The sequence below is a fragment of the Hyaena hyaena genome, unplaced genomic scaffold, assembly GCF_003009895.1.
Source record: "Hyaena hyaena isolate Hyena2069 unplaced genomic scaffold, ASM300989v1 scaffold_44, whole genome shotgun sequence".
NCBI lineage: Eukaryota > Metazoa > Chordata > Mammalia > Carnivora > Hyaenidae > Hyaena > Hyaena hyaena.
The window spans coordinates 3,182,656-3,202,833 of NW_024080676.1; the positions used below are offsets into that span (position 1 = coordinate 3,182,656).

At 48.5% G+C, this 20,178-nt stretch overlaps 1 protein-coding gene across 8 annotated transcripts in view; it reads right to left on the reverse strand.

Moving 5' to 3' along the window:
- The window catches only part of SORBS1 (sorbin and SH3 domain containing 1), a 166,712-nt gene that overhangs the window by 98,702 nt on the left and 47,832 nt on the right, over window positions 1-20,178 (reverse strand). For 7 of the 8 annotated variants that reach the window (XM_039230207.1, XM_039230206.1, XM_039230205.1 and 4 more), the window contains exons 3-5: window positions 14,566-14,634; window positions 9,297-9,425; window positions 71-183 (exon numbers count right to left, since the gene is read on the reverse strand). In XM_039230207.1, the coding sequence (XP_039086138.1) occupies window positions 71-183; window positions 9,297-9,425; window positions 14,566-14,634 (311 nt within the window). Of the gene's footprint in view, window positions 1-70; window positions 184-307; window positions 335-9,296; window positions 9,426-14,565; window positions 14,635-20,178 lie in introns of all 8 variants that reach the window. The other variant, XM_039230200.1, reaches the window with a different exon arrangement.

Genomic DNA, 20,178 nt, shown 5'->3' on the forward strand with positions numbered 1-20,178 from the left:
GCACAGGCTAAGAGACTAGAGAACAGCTGCCGCTCACCAGTCCCCACCCCACCCTTGGGCACAGGCCTACCTGGGACTTGTCGGAAGGAAGGTTGGGATGCACACTTCTGTAGCCCTTGGCAGCAAGTGAGGAGGGCTGGGCATTTCCATTGGCATCGGCATTGGAAGAGAGCCTCCAGTCATCTGAGAGATGGGGGACAAAAAAGAAAGAAACCCCTCACTCACAGCGAACACTTACATTCGGTTCCCCTCGAATGTAAGTCCCTGGTGGAAGGCAGAGGCAGAAAGAATGCAAGAGAAACCATACCTGCTGAGGTATTCTCTGAGTCCAGAACTACGTGTGGTGCAGAAAGGATGAAAACAAGAAGAGAAAGGGGCAAACAGAAATGGTTACACTCGCAGGAAACAAGCATGTATTGCAGAGAAAGAGGAAAATCCAGCACCCCGTTGCCTGACACAAAATGCCCTCAGTCACGATGGCCTAATTACCATAGGAACCCACTCTAAACCATGATGTGCTCACAGGCGCTGACCTTTGAAAACACAAGGCTCACATTCACAGTAATGAAGAAACAATTGTTCCTTGACATTCTTATTTTACAGACAAAAAGGCAACAGAACTCTCCCCTGCCCCATCCCTAGTAACTCCCAATCCCCTTCTCCATCCCTGACGTGGGCTCCAAATGACCTCTCCTCATTAGCAGGCTGGGCTAATTAACTGACTCTGAGAGGGCGAAGTAGATAAGCACTTTTTCTGTGGCTACTGGTGTGGGGATAGGGGGAAAGCATGATTTAAGCCCAGAGGTATCTGCTGTGATAAAAACTTTTTTTTTCCTTTCCTGCCTACTTTTCTTCTTTCCATTTAAATGAGCCTCATAAACAGTTCTAAATCTAATCACCCTGAGTTTTCACCACACAAGTCACCCTTGTCCCCTTGTGGCTGGCTACCACCCTGACCTCAACTTAAATCCTAAATGCACCGCCAATGGGCTCTGTGACCCTGAGCAAGTTCTAAGCCTGTTTTCCCATCGGAAAAGTGGGGATAATGATACGCTTGCTTCCTAAGTGTTGCTGTAAGGATTAAATGACATAATGCAGGAGAAATGCTTAGCACATGCCTTCCCCAGGCTCAGTAAATGTTTGCTAGCTATCATCACCACCTTCCGCATCACCTGGTCTCTATGCTCTACCCTCCACCTAGCTCAGAGGTCAGCAAACTTTCTATCAAGGGCCAGGCAGTAAATGCTTAGGCATTACGGGCCATATGGTCTCAGTAGCAGCTATTCAGCCTGCTGTCCTGGCACAAAGAGGGCCACAGATAACATGTACGTGAATGAGCACAGATGTGTTCCAAAGAATTTTTATTCATGGACACTGAAATTTGAATTTCATAGGATTTTCATGTGCATATCATACTATTCCTCTTGTGATTTTCCTTTGAACCATTTTCCCCCCCTAAAAACCATTCTTATAAGGTTCATAGTTCACGGACTGTACAAAAATAGGCACGGGCCAGATTTGGCCCACAGGCCATAGTTTGCCAACCTCCTGAAATAGCCAATCCCTTAACTTACTTCTTTGTGTCCTGCCTACTCTCATCTAACCCTCTAGAGAGATAAGGAGGGACAGATACAGCAGCTGTCACAACCCAAGCCCCATCTCAAGGACTGGAGGTGGGCTTTCCAGATGTCAAGCTGAGATTTACCAACGTTACTGAACACCAATCTAAGGGCCTTTTGTCCTTATTTAGTACTTAATTTAGCGTACACAACAAGTCTGTGAGGTAGGTGATCACTCTGCTTCACGGATGAGGACAACAGAGGCCAACTTGCGCCAGATCACACCGCCTGGAAATGCAAAGCCGTCAGCCTGGGTCTCCAGAAGCCAGTGCAGCACTCTGCCCACCACCCACAGCCACCAACCCCACCATCAACCACCTACATTCTAGGGAGGAGGTGGGAGAAAAGGTGTGGGAACAAAAGGCAAAGCATTAGGTAAAGGTTTTGAATGGTTGGCATCCCTACACAGCAGTTCCACTGCATCAGAGTCACCTGCATGCTTGTTAGCACAGACTGGAGGGGGGCTTGACCCCCCAGCGCTTCTGACTCAGCAGACAAGAGGTGAAGCCTTACATTTCTACTATGTTTCCCAGGCGATGTTGAGGCTGCCAGTCCACAGTCCATACTCTGAAAACCATGATATAAGGAATATTTGAAAAACATCCTTTTTCTGGAAAACTGTTTCCTATTAACTGTTAACTATTTTGTACCCATTTTTGCTTTCTTTTCCCCACTAAAATAGAGGTGTTTTTTTTAAGTTTATAATTGAGAGAGAGAGAGAACGGGGAAGGGACGGGGGGTGGTGGGGGGTGTGGGGGGAGAATCTTGAGCAGCCTCCATCCTGAGCGTGGAGCCTGACTCAGGGCTCAAGCTCATAAACTGTGAGATCATGACCTGAACCAAAATCAAGAGCCAGGTGCTTAACTGACTGAGCCAATCAGAGGCTGGTGCCCCCCCAACAGAAGTTTTTATAGCATGCTTCCATCATGTATTCCTTTAGCGGGTTGCAGGTTACATTTCTGCTACTCCCTTATGCATAATTCACAGGTATTTTGTCTTCTCTTCCCAACCACATAGCTGGGGAATTTATAGGATTTGAGTTTTATGTACATTATTGCAATGTACTAGCTTCTGTGACCAAGGGCAGGCTATCAATCACTCTGAACTTACTTGTTCTCATCTATAAAATATGATACGTATTCCATGGACATCTTCAGGATTGCTGAAGATCCAGAGATCAGGTATATGAAGGATCCTAAAGTGACCATTTTTAACACTCACTGTTGCATCCATCTAGATTCCTGGCCCAGAGATTTCTTTGCACATGGCAGGCCCTCAACCACTATGTGACACAATGTGATAACGGTTGCCCCCAACCTTGTATCCATCAACTCCTACTGTTCCACCTTCCTAAGTTATTTCTAGTCCACCTGTCAAATGTATTAGATTTACACATACACTGAATATCAATAGGTTCTGAGTGAGGGGCTATCCAATGAAAGACATGAGCTTTCTACACGGACATGGGGTCACATTACTTTGCCTGCTCTTTGGTTCTCGGTTGAGTTGCTTCTATTCAGGTGATACTGACATGCAGATGTGTCATGGACAGCAGGGATGAGTCTGTCCCTCTGAAGCACTAGGAGGGGACTATCATTTTGGCATCTGACTGCCTAGCTGTAGGCCTTGCTAACTGCATGTCCCACAGCATACGACAGCCTTGTCTGTGAAATGAGGTATTATCTACCTCTTTTGAGTTATGAGGACTAAATGGAAGTTACCTGGCATAAAGTATGTGCTTAGTAAATTGGAATCCAAAACATAAGGGAAAAAAAGTTTCCCCCAAACATAGAAATAGGAGTTGTTGGCATTTGCCACTTGATAAACAGCTTTGAGGATGTAATATCCATGGAGATCAACTCACTTTTTCTTCTGATTTCAAGTCACAAAAACTGTTCCCCTCACCCTGCCCCAGAAAAGGCAATTTCCAGGACCTCTCTAGGCATTCCTCTCTTCATTACTAAAGGTGGGCTGAATTTCCAACGTATGTCACCTTCTGTTACCTAGTCTTCTGAACCTTGAAGGTCGGCAGCAGCCCACAGCCATTTGTACCCAAGTGCAGCAGGTGAAATTTTATATGCATAATCATCAGTTGTTAACTCTTGGTTGAGGAGACCGTCAAAATGCTTCTTTCAATAAATGTTACCTCAGAGTCCCTGAGGGGAGAGGAGGGCTTAGGAAAGTTGGATTCTAGGTAGGTTTTGCAGCCCTGACTAGACTGAGGCCTTCCAGGAGAAGTGTAATTTATTTTGTCTTATCTTTTCCTCTCTTTTATAAACGATCTTTTCTGGCCTGTGGCAAAAGCCTCTTGGTATTTTCTTTTATCTCATTCTGTGCTAATTTCATTTTGATCTGCTCTAAAGTTGTTCTGCTGATCAGTTCTTGGGATCTTAGGATAACTTTTACTGATTCAGATTCGATGTGTTCTAGGAAGGTATCCAAGAATTGTTACAAGTGGATCTAATAGTGCTCCAAATCTCATTTATGTTTATTTCTTTATTCCAGCTGTGTGGTAAATAATTTAACCAAAAGAGGTCTGGCCTTTGCCATATGATTTCTGGCAATTAATCTGTAAACCCATGGAATGTCATCCCAATGGGAGTGCCTTTGTGCCAGATCAGTAATGTGATTTAGCGTGGGGACCTTGAACCATTAAGAGCTCAGCATCCTAATGGACTGAAGAGTGAGACTGGCCGCATGAGCAGAGGATAAAACTCTGGACGCAACAGCTCAGGAGAACTTCCTGGTCAACAGTACTCTGAATATACGGTCACATCCCAATCCACACTCTGAACTCCAAATTTCCAAATGTCCTTTAGAAACTTCTTTCTAGATGTCCTGCCCTTGCCCCAGTTAACAAAATGCAGGGGTTGAACTGGATTTTGGCCTGTGGGTCAGAACACAGGGACTGATGGTCTGCAGTCTACACCAGACAGGAACTAACGCATCCTGACTCCCTAGGAGAGGTCAACAAAAGGCTTCGTGCTTGGTTCTTCCCTAGAGTTCACTTTGGACTTCTTCTCTTGGCTGATGTTAATCTATATCCTCTCCCTATAATCAACCATAACCATGAACATATGAGTATAACAGCTTTCAAGGAGTTCTTTGAGTCCTACCAAAATATGACACCTGAGGGCAGTTTTTGGAATCCCTTCTGACACCCTACCATTTGGTGTCAGAAATGAGGGTATTCTCTGGTGAAGACTCTTCCTTCCAACTTCTTTGTTTGGCCCTAATTCTTATACAGAATTCTTATACAGTTCATAAAAGAGGAGTGTCTTTGACTGCTTCCACGTCAATCTTCTCAGTATATCTTTTTGTTACTGCCATTTCTAGAGCACAAACACAAGAGTCAAACCAGAGGAAATGAGTTGATTTACACCCAAAGTTAATGTGGTAGTCAAGATCAGGCAGGAAAGACTGGAGATAATTGGCAGAGAATTAACAAAATGTAGGAGCTGAACTGGATTTTGGCATGTGGGGCAGAACACAGGGACTGATGGTCTTCAAGCTACACCAGACAGGAAGCTTGGTATCACACCCACCAGTTCTTCAGGCTCCCTGCCTCTGCTGGAGTAGCACACTGGCCGGGGACACAGGGGCAGACACCCTGAACCAACAAGGTCAATACTCAGACCTGGCCAGGCAGTGATATCAGGAAGCAGGGATAAGGGGACACCTCTCCCAGAGGTGGGGAGTCAGCACTAAAATTATTGCAGTTCTTTCCAGAAGGTTCTGATCCAAGAACTAAGATCCACATTTACAGATGAGGAGGCTGGTCAGGAAGCCACGGTTGAGAATCCAGAGTCAAGCTACCACTTGAGGGCAGGAGTCTGGAGGGTGGGTTTACACTGGGCAACCCCAAGGACTCCATCTCACTCCACCTCAGAGAGCACCTGCATCCTCCCAGTGTTCATCTGGGATGCACAGGGCTCCCAAATCCACACTCTGAGCTCCAAATTTCCAAATGTCTTTTAGAAACTCCTTCCTAGAGGTCCTGCCTTTGCCGCCAAACTCAGTATGTCAAATAATGGAATTCAACAGCCCTTTCTCTCACTTCATAAAGCCTCTGCTTGCATGAGTACCACAGCCATCCTCCTAGTTAACCAGGCGAGGCACTTCCTACTCAGCAGGTTCACATCTCCACGCTCCCCAAACACCCTGCACTAAGCCCTGTCACTTCACTCTTCCAGATGCACTTCTCCCCTGGCCCTGGTTCTCCATTCCCATGGCCCTCAAGGCCCCTAACTGAAATTACTGAAAGGCTGTAACAGGCCTCCAGTTGTGCATAACCAGAATGGTTGCCATCAAAGAGCACCTGTTGTGTGCCTGGCTCATGCTAACTCTTGGTGTGAAAGAGCTCACTGAATCCCAGCAACTCTACTCAGGTCTTTCCCATTTTATAGATGAGGAAACTGAAGCCGGCCGAGGTTGAATGAGTTGCCCACATCACAAAGATGGTAAGTGGCAGACTGAGCTTCAACAGAGGGCTGTGTCACTGTGGAACTAGACTATGTCTCACAGGATGAGACAGCTGAAGCAAGGAGTGGAAACAGGAGACATCTCTGAAATGTGGGTGTCAAAGGGTCATGTAAGGAAAGAAGCCAGGACACAGGTGCTGGGCAGTAGTACAAGACTGGAGCTTCTAGTCCGGGCAAATGATCAGCAACTTGTAGATACACAGGGATGGAAGGAGGTGGTGAAGCCAGGGAGCAGAGCAGAGAAGAGGCAGACAGAGCAGCTGGGCCACAGACGCTGGCCCCGGTGCTAAGGGAGGGAGCTGGACACTGCTGGACATTAGCTATCTGTGAAGCACTGCGAGTAGGACGCATGCCCAGTCGCTGGCAAGAGACACTTGTCACCTCACATTTGTGCTCCTGGTCTGGGCTAAACTTGGCTGACTGCAAGAAAATGGCTTTCCTGAGGCTTGTCAAGGCCCATGGACTCCTGGGCCCTGTGACAGGGGTAGAGACTGCTGCAGGGAGGCAAGTCGTCATCCAGAGGCCCAGGCGGAGGGAGCAGGCAGGGCTGAGGAGCTGCCCCGAACACGCAGTCAAGAACCCGCAAGATGCTGGTCCGTGAGCAGTACAGTAAGAGGACAAGATCTCCAGCTGGGAGGTCCCATCTCTGGAGTCACATCCTTTTTTGAACCTCACCCCAGTGTTAACTCATTCCAGCCTCTTTGATACTTACCCTCCCCTTTACTCAAACCCAGGTTCTTCCTTAAACCACCCTGGTGTGTAATCTCAAATCTGTCTTCAGTGAATGGGATTCTGTTTGTGTCAAGTTAGTTCCCAAACTTCCCAAGGTCACAGAACATTTTGAAACTAGGGAGCCTGGAAAGCAGCTTGTCCAGGTCCTTCATACTTTACATGGTCTTCAAAGGTACGGCTTCCTCAGTCGAAAAATGTAGTAGTGAGCCAGTAGCCCATGCCCAACTCCTCTGTTGCAAAAAACGGACTTCTGTACTCACCTAATGCACCTAGAATTACTCTCCTTTTCCCTCCCTCCTCCCCATTTCTCATCCCAATTCCCAGTGACTACTTAGTGCCTGGCACACAGATGATGCTAAATGAATGTTTCTTGGCTTGGAGTCAATGAACTCCACTTACCAGAAGGAAAATAATCTACTAAAATTGATTTACCTTGGAGAGGTGCATGGCTGGGCTATCCCCTAATTCTTCAATGTATTTACCTTGTCAAATAAAATCTTTTTTCACCCAAATTAGTTGTCATAATTCATAAGGTATAGAATAATTTGGAGACTAGAGAGCTTCTTAAAGTGCTCAAATCACCACACAGTACTGTAAGCCCAAGTCCACAACTGCTGGGCGAAGAATAGCAGGTGTTGTTAATGCCACTCTGTAACCACCAGGGGGAGCTCAAGGACCCTTTCCTCCCATTTGCTCTACCTTTCCCTTAGCCTGGTAAGGCCATTTTCTTGGGCCAAGAGCTGTGGGTATGGTCTTTTCCTTTAAAATATCCCTTAGGAGTGTCTCTTCCTCAAAAATTCTTGGGAGCTGGATCTTCCCAGTTAGACCTTGAGAGGCTGGATTAAGCCAGCTTTAGGAAGAAATTATTTTGTCTTCACTGCTTGGCCCACCTTTCCAGGTATGGGTTCAGGAATGTAAGGCCAAGAAGCTACTTTCAATCTGTAGTGCTGGCGGCCACTTATGCGTTCCCGGAGACCAGGGGAAAAGAAGTCCTCCACAGGGGGCAACATTATCAGAACAGGGTTTGTGCTCAAACCCTAGCCTGGCCTAGTCCTTGGGCATCTGCCTTGGCACTAGTTATAAGTCTCTGGGACAGGAAGTCGGTTTCCAGGATGCCGGGCACCGACCATGCCCATCCTACAGAATTCCATCTCATCACAACACACCATTCCCCACTGCACCAAAAAGTCTGGGTATCCCACTTCTTTCTGTCTCCAGTCCCAAGGAAGTAGACATCACCCTAATTCCTTTTCTCCCTTCATTTCCATCAAGAGAAGTAAGAAATTCCCATGCCCTACAGCAGCAGCTCTCAAATGTGGTCCTTGGAGAAAGAGCAGCAGCAGCAGCCCGACCGGGAACTTGTCAGAAATGTAAAAACCTCCAACCCCACCTCAAACCTACAAGTGGGAATCATAAATCCTAGAGCTCTGGCTGGGACCCAGCACCCTGTCATTTTATTCCAGTGATTCTGATGCAGCTCAAGTGTGAGAACCAATGCCACGTGGAGGGGGCGGAGCTGCCCACCCGAAGCCAGCGTCCTGGGAAACAGTGTTTCTCAGCACCCAGAACACTTTGTACCCTCTCTAGAGACATCAAAATAATCACTCATAACCTGTGAATAGCAGCTCAGGGCTCGTTCCATGTCACCAGGCAGGTGCAAAAACTTTATGTCCCCCATGCTCACAGTAATGCTCTGCGGCAGGTACAATTACCACGCTCATTCTACATATGAGATCACTAGGGATGAGACCATGAATGTCCCGTCCACAGATGCGCAGCCACAGGTGGCAGAATGCAGATCTCCTGGGTTCTCAGGTCCCAGGTCTCAACACCACTCTCCGGACACCCTGAACAAGCGGTCAGATGGGAGGTGGGCTGCATATGGGCGCTTCTTTTGTTTCCCTCAGCTCCTAGTGTGCAGGGGCCTTGGAACTGCTCCTCTGGTCCTGATGCTTTGGCTGCCAGGTCACCCCCATCAGGCCTGAGCCCTGTCCCACCCGTTTTCCTGGGAGCCAGGCCAGTCAGACAACCTGCACTTCTCAGCCTCCCGTGGCTTCTCCCCTCCTACTGCCCCAGCCCTGCCTGGCCGGTTACACCCAGCTCTCAAAAGTGGGGATGGGCTCAGGAAACCTCCCCTCTAGCCCATCTCACCACTCCCTCCCATGCCCCTAGGCTCTGTCCTCTGCAGAGCCACCAGCTCCTTAATGAGATTTCTTCTCATTCTGGTCAAAAGCTAGCAAGGTGGTGGCCACTGCTATGCGTCTGCCCGAAGCAAGTGGGTCCCTATTAGTCCAGGGCACTGATTACCACCCTTCACGCATGGAGCCAGGTGCTGACTGTTCTGGGGCCCCTGGGAGAGTCAGGTGGCAGCGGATGAATTCACATCTTTCTGAGCCAAAGCACAAGGGCCTCACACTTCCCAGTGTGACTCTGAACACCTCCCCACAGCAAAGGGGTCACACACCTGCTTTGCTTTCATGTTGTGGGGTTTCTTGAGGGCTCGTGGGGCTGCTGCTTGGGACTTCCCGGTAGGAAGACGAGGCCCGGAGAGTCACTGCTCCCTTGCCAGTGCAGATTTTTGTTGGGTCCATGTCTGAAAAGGAAGGGCAAAAAAGAGAAGCCTGAATTCAAGGCTCCAGAAGGATTAAAGCCAATAGTCAGCTAGCAACTCGTTACAGCCAGGGAATGAGATGAACCTGCTGAAAGCCACGCAAAGTCTTATGGTCAATGCGGTGGTCAATGAAAATTAATTTGTGGGTGGCGGAGAGAGACGAATCCCATTTTCGGAGGTTTACCACACATCATGAGGCTCAGGGAAAATGGAGGCAACAATGAGTTCTGTGTGAGTTATAATTATCAGCTGAAAACATTTAAAAATGAAAGCAGGTTAATTCCTTTTATTAGATGAGGCTTGGGCTGGTAAGTACACTTCTGACCAATTAGTACGGCACAATTCAAGGAAGAGTTTATGAGAGATTTCTCAAACTTCCAGACCATTCTCCTTATAAAAGAGCAAGCTGGCAACATTGCGAATCGAGTTGTTCTGGGGAGAATCACTGTTCCCTGCAGTTCCCCAGTGGAAAAAGAAAAAGAAAATCTATCAGCAAGTTAAGACCCTTAAAACAATGACAGGATGTGCTGCCTGTGGAGAAAGATCATGGGTAAGAGCCTCACATTCCAAACTTCATGAATTCGCACCAAAGAAAATGACAAGAAGCGCTAAGTCCTTTAGTGAACAGTGTTCACTGCACCTCCCACTGAGGCTTCCCTGGGTCCCAACCTCTTCTACAGTTCACAATGGCCCAACAGCAGACCCAGGCCATCTTACAGAATTCCACTGAGAAGGATTTTGAAACAGGCTTCAGAAGATCTGGATGCCCATCCCTAGGAAAACCAGTGATGAGGAGGCAAGAAACCACCGTAGATCACACAGTGCTAGAAGGTACATGTTTCCTTCTGTGCAGCCAAAGCTGAACGGAATTCCATAGTTCATTTTTTTCAAACTGCTCACAGCACAGCCTGGATCTCTGACCTAAGATTGTCACGACTGTAATTATGGGGTAAGGCTGAAGGTGGGTGATGGGCAGGATGTAGGGTCAGACATCAACCCTGCCCCATTCTCGTGCCAGGGCAGGGAAAAGCCTTTTCTCTCCTTTCCAAGCCCAGCAGCCTCTTTCCAACAGCTCAGATGGAAGGACCATTGGTGTGACAGGAGAGAGCAGATCTGTCCCATCAGCACCTCTTCCCAGTGAAAGCGAAGCACAAAAACACTTAACTATGGCAGAGCAGGTGGTGGCCTTGGGGGGCATGTGACCTGTCCAACCCTAACAAGAGGATAAGTGGCTGGTGTTGCAAAACTACTGGGAAAACTGATTCATGGTCTTTTCAAAAGGACAAGGGGTGCCTGGGTGGCTCAGACGGTTAAGCATCCGACTTCGGCTCAGGTCATGATCTCGTGGTTTGTGGGTTTGTGCCCTGCATCGGGCTCAGTGCTGACAGCTAGCTCAGAGCCTGGAGCCTGTTTCAGATTCTGTATCTCCCTCTCTCTCTGACCCTCCCCTGCTCATGCTGTCTCGCTGTCTCACTGTCTCTCTCTCTCTCTCTCTCTCAGAAATAAATAAAACTTTAAAAAATTAAAAAAAAAAAAAAAAAAAAAAGGATGAGCAGCAAACTGACAAATGCAGCCCATCCTGGGTTCCCAGGTCCATAGCCAGATCTGCCCAACTCCCGAAAGCCCCATTGGCATAAAGCACCACCTCAGCTTCACTTGTTCTATCTGGCACAGAAGGCAGCCGCACGCCAGAGCTGACCGCTGAAGAGCACCCCCTCCTTGGAGAGGAGATGAAGTCAGGGGTCGAGGAGGGAAATAGCCCAGCAAGCCTCCCAGGGGTATATCTAGGTTAGGTATCAAAGGCAGCTGCTTCAAGTTCAGCCCAACTCAGAGGGATATATTCTTTCTGTGGATACATTCATTCTCAGGGAGACTAAAGTTTTAAAGTAGTGGGAGCTGGAAGCTTCTCCGCAGAGCCACGTACCTCATGTAGCTCCATGTATCACATACCTCATGTACCAGAGACCTAGGCCAGAGCAGATGATTAACCTCTGGACTGACCCTTCTCCTATAGAGAGGAGGGGCAAGGCACCTGTCAGTTCTTCGCCAGACTTATTGGCTCATAGAACATGAACGAACGAACACGCACGCACGCACGCGCGCGCGTACACACACACACACACACACACACACACGAAGAAAGGAAACCAGCTGAGGATGTGAGGGAATAAGGATTAAGCCTTTGAGTCTTTGTTAGAAGGAAAGAAAGGAAAACCATGCATGATCAGCTAATAATTTAATAATAATAATAATAATAATAATAATAATAATAAAAAGAAACCAACCCAAGAAAAGATACCTGGAGGGAGTACCAGGCCTGAAGAGCTTTTCACTGTCTTCACGGGAATTATTTTAACAGCAGAAATAGAGCGTGCACGTAAAGGGTCGGCAGTTGCTGAAAACACAAAAGGGTAAATGGTGTATCCAGAAAGAACATTTGGGAAACACTCAGGCAGTTGAGGAACTGAGCAGGGACAATAGGAGGAAGTCGCCCACACAAAGAGAACAATATGAAGAGCAGTAGATGCGGTAATTTAAAATAACTTTCTTTCCCTCTCCAGAGTTCCATGCCAATGTGGCAGAACCCTCCCACCGTCAACCATAGGCAGTTGGTCAGTGTTTTTCTGTGCCTCCTGCCACAGCAGGAATGTGCCAGGGCTCTGGACAAAGAGGTTTCCAGACACGCAGATGGCCTGGCACACAGAGGAAGGGAGAGCACTCAGGGCCCAAGGGGCCCCTGGGAGAATAATGCAGGGGTATCTGTGTTGGGGGCAGGGCCGTGAGGAGGAGAGCTCTGGCTCAGGCCCCAGCTGAGCGGAGGAGGGAGAGAACAAGCTGGTGAATTGCCTGGTCCACTCAGACACCACAGCTGCTTTGCCACCATCCCAACTTCCGGGGTCCTATGTCTGCTCTCACCACCATGGTCTTCTGTCCCCGAGCAAATCAGAACCTCCATCTGTTGGGCAGCAGATGGTCTTGCTTAAACCCAGCCTTTCCTGGACAAGAGGTTGCCAGGCGTCCAGCGCATGCTCAAGGCTCTGGGCAGCACCCACATACTCAGCCCAGTATCCTGATACCCAGCACGTCTATAAGGGAACTGGGATGGCTGCCTGGGATGTGGCCAGGGCTGCTGTCCTCATATCCTGGGTGCTCATACTTCTCCATCTGCAGGCTTCCCTGCACCCCTTACATCCCCAGATTCTGGAGTCTCGATGGTGGGCATGTCCCCAAACCTTCCTCCTCGCGACAAGCCTGTTGGGAGGCCTCCCCTCACCCCCATGCCCTAATGGCAGCAAATAGAGATAGGAGCATGTGCTATGGCACTGAGGTCACCCCAACGAGCCACACTCCAAGTCTTATGGCCCCAGATCTACATAATAACTTGTTTGGGAAGCAAGCCTGTCACTAGTGCATCAGAATCATGCAGGCGAGCCTGTCGAGGGGACAGGAGGGACGCAGGCACCTCAGCCGTGGAGAGTTCATCTTCCAGTCCATCACGCTGCCACTTCATGAGGCAGTCACATAGCATATGGCCATCAACAACTAAGCAGGTAATAACAATATTACGTGTATTAAGATGCGTTCCCAGCAAGCCTATTGCCTGCTCCTTATGACCACCTGGGAGTTTTGTTACCATTCTCAGAGGAAAAAGCAAGAGACCCAGAGGTGCTCAGAGTCATCCAGGTCTTAGGTGAAGAGGCTGGAGCTCAGATGTCCTGGCACCTGGCTCAGTGACCTGTTCAGTTCCCCAGGCCACCATGACCACCTTCAGGTGACATCTGCCGCCTCCTTTCTGAAGGAAGGTTGAGTCTTACCGAGTTGAAGGTAGAATCCACTCACCCTCCCACCCTCTCCCACACCCAAAAGTCTCCTCCACTGATGGATTCACGGGGATGGGGTTGATGGCCCCGCAGGTTTTACAAGCATCAGGGCCCCCATGCTCCCTGGATGCTTAGACACACCCCTGGAGCCATTCCACAGGCACTGCCCCTCAACATCCCCAAGTGTAACTTAGTAAGACTGTCCAAGGCCCTGAGAACGTGGTCCCACACCATGAGAGAGGGGTGGTCGGGGAGGGAAGCAGGGAGGCAAGGAGCACAGAGCAGCAGAGGAGCTGACCCCCAAACCAACCGGGCCCCCCTTTCCACCCCCCATCTCTCCTGTGCTCTATGCCTTCCCTTCCTGGCTGCTCCTCCTGACTTTACACTTTGCCTGGTCTCAAGAGGACTATTTGGTTGAACCAGATGGAAATTACAAAGGCCAAACACATCACTTTCTGAAATTATTCTTTGGGAGAAGGTGCGTTTTGATGGGAATGCTCAATGACAGGACTTTTGCCCCTTCTCTTTGATACCATAAAATGTACTAGGATGAGCATGGATGAAATTACTAAAACCCTGAATTTGAAGCAGGAATAAACACTGTGTAACATTTAATTCTCTCATTTTCTAGATAAGGGACTTCCAGAGATGTCTGTGAGCAGTGGAAGCAAGACTCGAACCCATACTTCACCCCTCTACTCATGACATGCTGCAAAAGTGACATGGAGCCTGGCTGCCTGGGTCCCTAGGCAGCCACACCGAGACACAGACAATGAGAGACCACAGGGCAAACAGGACCTCAAAGATCATCTTACCCATCATTCACTTCACACTTGAATCTTTAGTCCTAAACTTTTTAAAACCTGAAAATCAAAGATGCACAGGAAATGAATGCCACTGAAATAACTTATTTCAGCATTCAGAGGTTCTCACCACAGGGTCAGGACTGTGAGCGTGTCACTAATCACTGTAGGTGAAGATAAAATGCCAGGTAAGAAAGACTTCACGCTGATACATGCCATTCACACCAGGCAGAACACAGCCCCCGTCGGTGTACCTGACCTGTTGTTATTCACATCATATGAGTGGGGGACAGTTTTCAACATGTCACCTCACAGTGGAAAAGAGCGACCTCGGACCCATGACATGCAAGAACGTGCTCCTGGCCTCAAAGGCCTCCAGCTCACGACCCATTTCGACCAGTGACTGCTCATGGCAGGCTGGTGGCCCAGGCCAAACATACTCTGCTCCGGCTAGAGCTGCTCTGTGGTCCCCAGCAGGGCTTCCCCTCCAGAGCTTACCTTTGTCCTGCCCATTGCTGCCTGGCGCCAACCCGTTCACCACGGCTTTAGAAGCACCAACATCACATTCTGAAAGACAGACAACGAGCACAAGGCTTGCGATTATGTCCCCCAACATTCACTGCATCCTGCTGGTATGCCGTGCTGGGGACGTGCAGGCTTTCTTGGGCCTAGGGAGGGCCCCCTTGAACGCCACGGGAGAACTCAGAGCACGTTGTGTGGCTTGAACCAGGAGAGAATGCAAAAGCTGTTTGGGGATGGGAAGTATGTGGTAGGTGATGTACATCCTCCTGCCTCCTTGCTGTGGCTTCAATGCTGACATTTAAAAAGAATCTGCTTGGGGCGCCTGGGTGGCTCAGTCAGCTAAGTACCCGACTCTTGGTTTTAGCTCAGGTCACGATCTCATGGTTTTTGAGTTTGAGCCCCATATTGGGCTCTGTGCTGACAGTGCAGAGCCTGCTTGGGATTCTCTCTCCCTCTCTCTCTGCACCTGCCCTGGTCTCTCTGTTTCTCTCCAAAATAAAATAAAATAAAAAATAAAATAAAAATCTGCTTAATTTCCTCAAAATGGTATCTCTGGAATGACAAAAGCTTAGCTGCTCAGTCAATGGCCAACTCAAAGGCTAGCTCAAACCCATCCCTGGGCATCCAGAGTGAGAGCTGTCAGTGGTCAGAGACCTCAGGTTCTCGGACACTCTCCTTCACCCCACACCCACGGTCCCCATCGTCAAAGGCATGCTATCCCTCCCATGCAATGTCTCTGGACTCTGCCCCTCCTCACCTGCCCACTGTCCCCCACTGAGGCCTGTGTTTCTGTCCCAGAGATGACACGCCTCCCCAATCACCACCACCACCCCCACCTCCATTCTGTCCCTTCTCTATGCCCACTGTCAGTCTACATCTGGAGAGAACTTTCTAGCTCCTGATCTAACCATGGCCCTTTGCAGGTTAAAAAGCAGGTTAAAAAGGGTACAGGACAGATGAAAGCGAAACAGCACAATGCAACAGTATCTTCTAAAACCTCTCTACTGTAAGTAGATGGTATTTTACCTCTGTTTGGAAAAATAAAAATACTGGGGTTTAGTCTGGGAATTCAATCATTTATATTATTTCCATGAGGGAAAAATGTATTTCAAATTCCCCCAAATGCACAAATGATTGCTTAGAACATAATTTTTTAGTAAGTGATGATGTGTACTTTGGCCTACCTGGTTATACTTAACATAACTGCCCTTTCTTTTTTTTCTTTTTTTTTTTTTTTAATGTTTTATTTATATCTAGGAGAGAGAGAGAGACAGCGTGAGCAGGGGAGGGTCAGAGAGAGAGGGAGTCACAGACTGAAACAGGCTCCAGGCTCTGAGCTGGCAGTCAGCACAGAGCCCAACGCGGGGCTCGAATCCACGAACCGCGAGATCATGACCTAAGCGAAAGTCGGACGCTTAACCGACTAAGCCACCCAGGTGCCCCACATAACTGTCCTTCCTGATAATTAAAAGCAAGCAAACACATAAGCCGCAGTGGCCAGCAGCTACTTCAGGGGACAAAGCCTGGGCAACTCAGCTTGGATTCTGGGCTCTCCAGCCACTGTTCCCAGCCTTTTCCTCTGCACTTCCCTCCTCAGCTGCCTGCCACGCCTGTCCCCTCACAACCCCCAGAGCGTGTAAGATACTTCCAGACCTGCAAGGCCCACTCCAGGAATGACTCCTCCCGTCTCTTTATCTTGGGGAAATCCCGTGCATCCTTGAATGTCACCTCCTCTAGGTCAGCTGGGCCCTTTCTGAGTTCTGCCCAGCCGCAGGCACTGAGAGGCCCCAGCTACCCACCGGCAGCCTAAGCCCCACCATGCCCCCCATCACCAAATTGACAGGGGCAGGCCTGAGAAGGCAAGGAGGTGGGCAGACAGGACCAGCTGCCCTGAGACCTGTGACCAGTGCACTTGGAGTAACTCCACCCCAGCCCCCCACCAGCCAAGAGGCAACCAAGCCATAAATAGAATCATAACAGCTATAGCTTTTTATTTATTTTTGAATATATTTTTTTAAATTTTATTTATTTATTCATTTTGACAGAGACAGCACAGTGGAGGAGGGGCAGAGACAGGGGGAGAGGGAGAGAGAATCCCAGGCACAGTCTGTACTCTCAGTGCAGAGCCCAGTGTGGGGCCCAAACTCAAGAAACCATGAAATTATGATCTGAGCCAAAACCAAGAGTCAAACACTTAACTGGCTGAGCCACCCAGGTGTTCCTTTAATATTTTTGAGAGAGAGAGAGAGGCAGAAAGAAACAGAGACAGAGGGTCCAAAGCGGGCTCTCTGCACTGACAGCAGAGAGCCTGATGTGGGGCTCAAAGACACAAACTGAGAGATGACCTGAGCCAAAGTCAGATGTTTGACTGAACCACCCAAGTGCCCCAGCTATGGCTTTTTAAATATCTATTTGCTTGGATCTGAGGATACATGCTAATAATTCCATAAATAGCATCTCATTTTTATCCTTCAGACCCAGTCCCTTGGAGCTAGGAATTAGGAACTCCTATTTTATAGATTAGAAATGAGAAGTCCACAGAGGATGCCAGGTCTGCCCACGATCACTAAGTGGTGGTCTGAATTCCAGTCTGCTCCATCCCACAGGGCATCTTCTTGATCCCAGCAGGAATAAACATTTTTTACTTATTTTTTTGATAAAAAATGTCTTTAGGGCACCTAGATGGCTCAGTCGGTTAAGTGTCTGACTTTGATTCAGGTTATGATATTGCAGTTTGTGAGTTCAAGCCCCACGTCGGGCTCTGTGCTGACAGCTCAGAGCCTGGAGCCTGCTTCAGATTCTGTCTCCCTCTCTCTCTCTGCCCCTCCCCCACTCACACTCTCTCAGAAATGAGTAAATGTTTAAAAAAATTTTTTTAAATGTCTCCTACATATTTTACAAATACAAGCTAAATATATTCTATATGAAATAGCTTATATGCTATTTCCCCAAATGCTGGGCCTGAAGCCCTGTCCCAAATCCCAGGAGCTCATGTGGCTGAGACTGTGTCACCTATCTAGGCTCTCAAAAGGCAGCCTCCCTGACAGGCAGTCTGGACGCTCCTGGACCCAGACCTGAGCAGAGCCACCACCCCTCCCCACTGGCAGCCTAGACATCCTGACACTGGCCCGTAGGTTCTGTCCTGCTCACTGCCTCCATCCACGTAAAGATGAAAGCTAGTTCTCTGATGCCATTATTTCCCTTGCACCTACATTTCAGGGATGGGTAGAAGGAGGGTGTTGGCAAGAAGGCCAGACACCAAGGCTCCATTACCCCACTTGTTCTCTCTGTAATTCTCCCTTCCCCGGGCACCTGCCCTAGTTTGTCTTCTCTGTCTCCTTTCTGGGGCTGCAGGCCTCGCTTTGGGCCTCCCTCCGCTAGCACTGGGGCAGCCTCTGAACTGCCACCAGGCCCAGCCCCACGTATTTCTTTTCCTTTCTTTCTTTTCATTAAATACAGCTAAGTTTGAAGAAAATGTGCAAAATAGTTCCATCACCTCAGATTCAGACCTCCACAGCATAGTGTGTTTGTGTCCTACAGCCTGGGTTTGCCTCAGCTCCACACTACACACTAAACACTAGCTGGTTATTGCAGGTAAATCATGAACCTCTCAGGGCCTCAGTTTCCCCATCCTGTGGGTTTGCCAGGAGGATGCAAGGAGCAAACCACTTCCCTCGGTGACTGGCAGCCCCGTCCAAACTTGGAATAAAAAGAATGTATTATTTTCATGCTTCTTTCCACCAAAGATTCAAACAAATATTTTCTACACAGCTGCTTTCTTCCTAATGATCTCTCTCATGTTTTTAATGTTTATTTATTTTTGACAAAGAAACAGAGTGTGAGCAGGAAAGCATCAGAGAGAGAGGGAGGTATAGACTCCAATGAGGGCTCCAGGCTCTGAGCTGTCAGCACAGAGCCAGACGCAGAGCTCGAACTCATGAACAGCGAGATCATAACCTGAGCCAAAGCTGGACACATAACTGACTGAGCCACCCAGGTTCCCCCTTAATGATTACTTTCAATAGTGGCATAATATTCCATTAAATAAATACACATCATGAACCTGTTCATTCCCCATCTTCAAGTGGGTGATGTTTTTGTTTCCTCTGAATTAAGATGGAAACAACTCCCAAGAGTGGGATAATCAGGCCAAAAGGTCCGGAATTTTTGGACTCTATGAAATGCCTCTCGCACCACGCCTGGGAGCGACCCTGGGAGTAGTCCCATAGGCCCATCCTCACGCTCACCTTCCTGCTGGACCCCTCCCTTCTTCCTCCTTCTACTGTTATGGGTGCCAGGAGCGGCAATGCCAGCTTAGGTGAACTCTGACAGAACCAGAAATTTCACGCAAAAGTTAAATAAAATAAAAAAGTGTTAAAAAATAAATAAAAAATAAAAGCCCTGGTCTGTTTTAAATGGCAACAAAACCAAAAAGCCAAGTGAACAGAAAGAAAAAAGGAGTTACAAAGCAGCAGCTCCTGGAGGTACCCAAGTCCAAGTGGAGGGGAAAAGAAGGTGTGTGGCGTCTTCACGTGCAGCAAAAGTGCCCAGGGAATCAGAGACAAGTCAAGGGCCCCTCCTTGCAAGGAGGACAGCTGAGCTGAGCTGACAACAGAGGACCCAACACTGGTGATGCTGTGGGCACGGTACTTTAGAAGCACTGCCTCACTTCATCCTCAGAGTCCCGGCGAGCTGGTGCTTTCACGATGTCCATTTCACAGAGAAGGGGCCCCCACGGGCCAGAGGCCCTACAGTTGGTATGTGAGGAAGCCAAGTAGAGGCCCTGCACTGTTCCACCTGGAGCCATCCTTTGTCCTATGCACACACTGTCCTGCACAATTTAGGATTTGGCTAAAAGGGCACTGTATGTCAATAAATGGAAAGGCATTTTTTTCCCGTAATGTTTCTTTATTTGAGAGAGAGAGAGAGAGCGAGAGCGCAAGCACCGGGGGCAGGGGGAAAGGGAGACACAATGTGAAGCAGGCTCCAGGTTCTCAGCTGTCAATACAGAACCTGACATGGGGCTTGAACCGAACTATGAGATCATGACTTGAGGTGAAGTTGGACGTTCAGTTAATTGACTGAACCAACTAGGCACCCCAGAAAGGCTTGTTTTTAATGGACAGAGATTAGATTAACACTCCAGAGAGAATGCAGAATTAGGAGACCTTTTTTTTTCTTTTAAAAATGTATTTTCAGAGAAAGAGAGAGAGAGAGAGAGAGAGAGAGAGAGAAAACACCAGAGCAAGCAGGGGAGAGGCAGAGAGAGAGAATCCCAAGCCAGCTCTGTGCTGTCAGCATAGAGACTGATGCAAGGCTCGATCGCCTAAACCGTGGGATCATGATGTGAACAGAAATGAAGAGTCAGATGCTTAACCGAATGAGCCCCTCCAGGCACCCCTGTGAGGTCTTTCTGAATGAGCTACTACTTTGGCCATCTGCCCAACCAAGGTGGGCCTCAGTCTCCAGATGGAAACCCCTCCACCCTGAATTCTAGGCTGGAAAGCTAACAGCACTTGGCTACACAATGAGTGGGGACCTGTTCCCTTTTCTGTCTTCCCTTGCCTGTGCTTTCTACCCCAGCTCTAA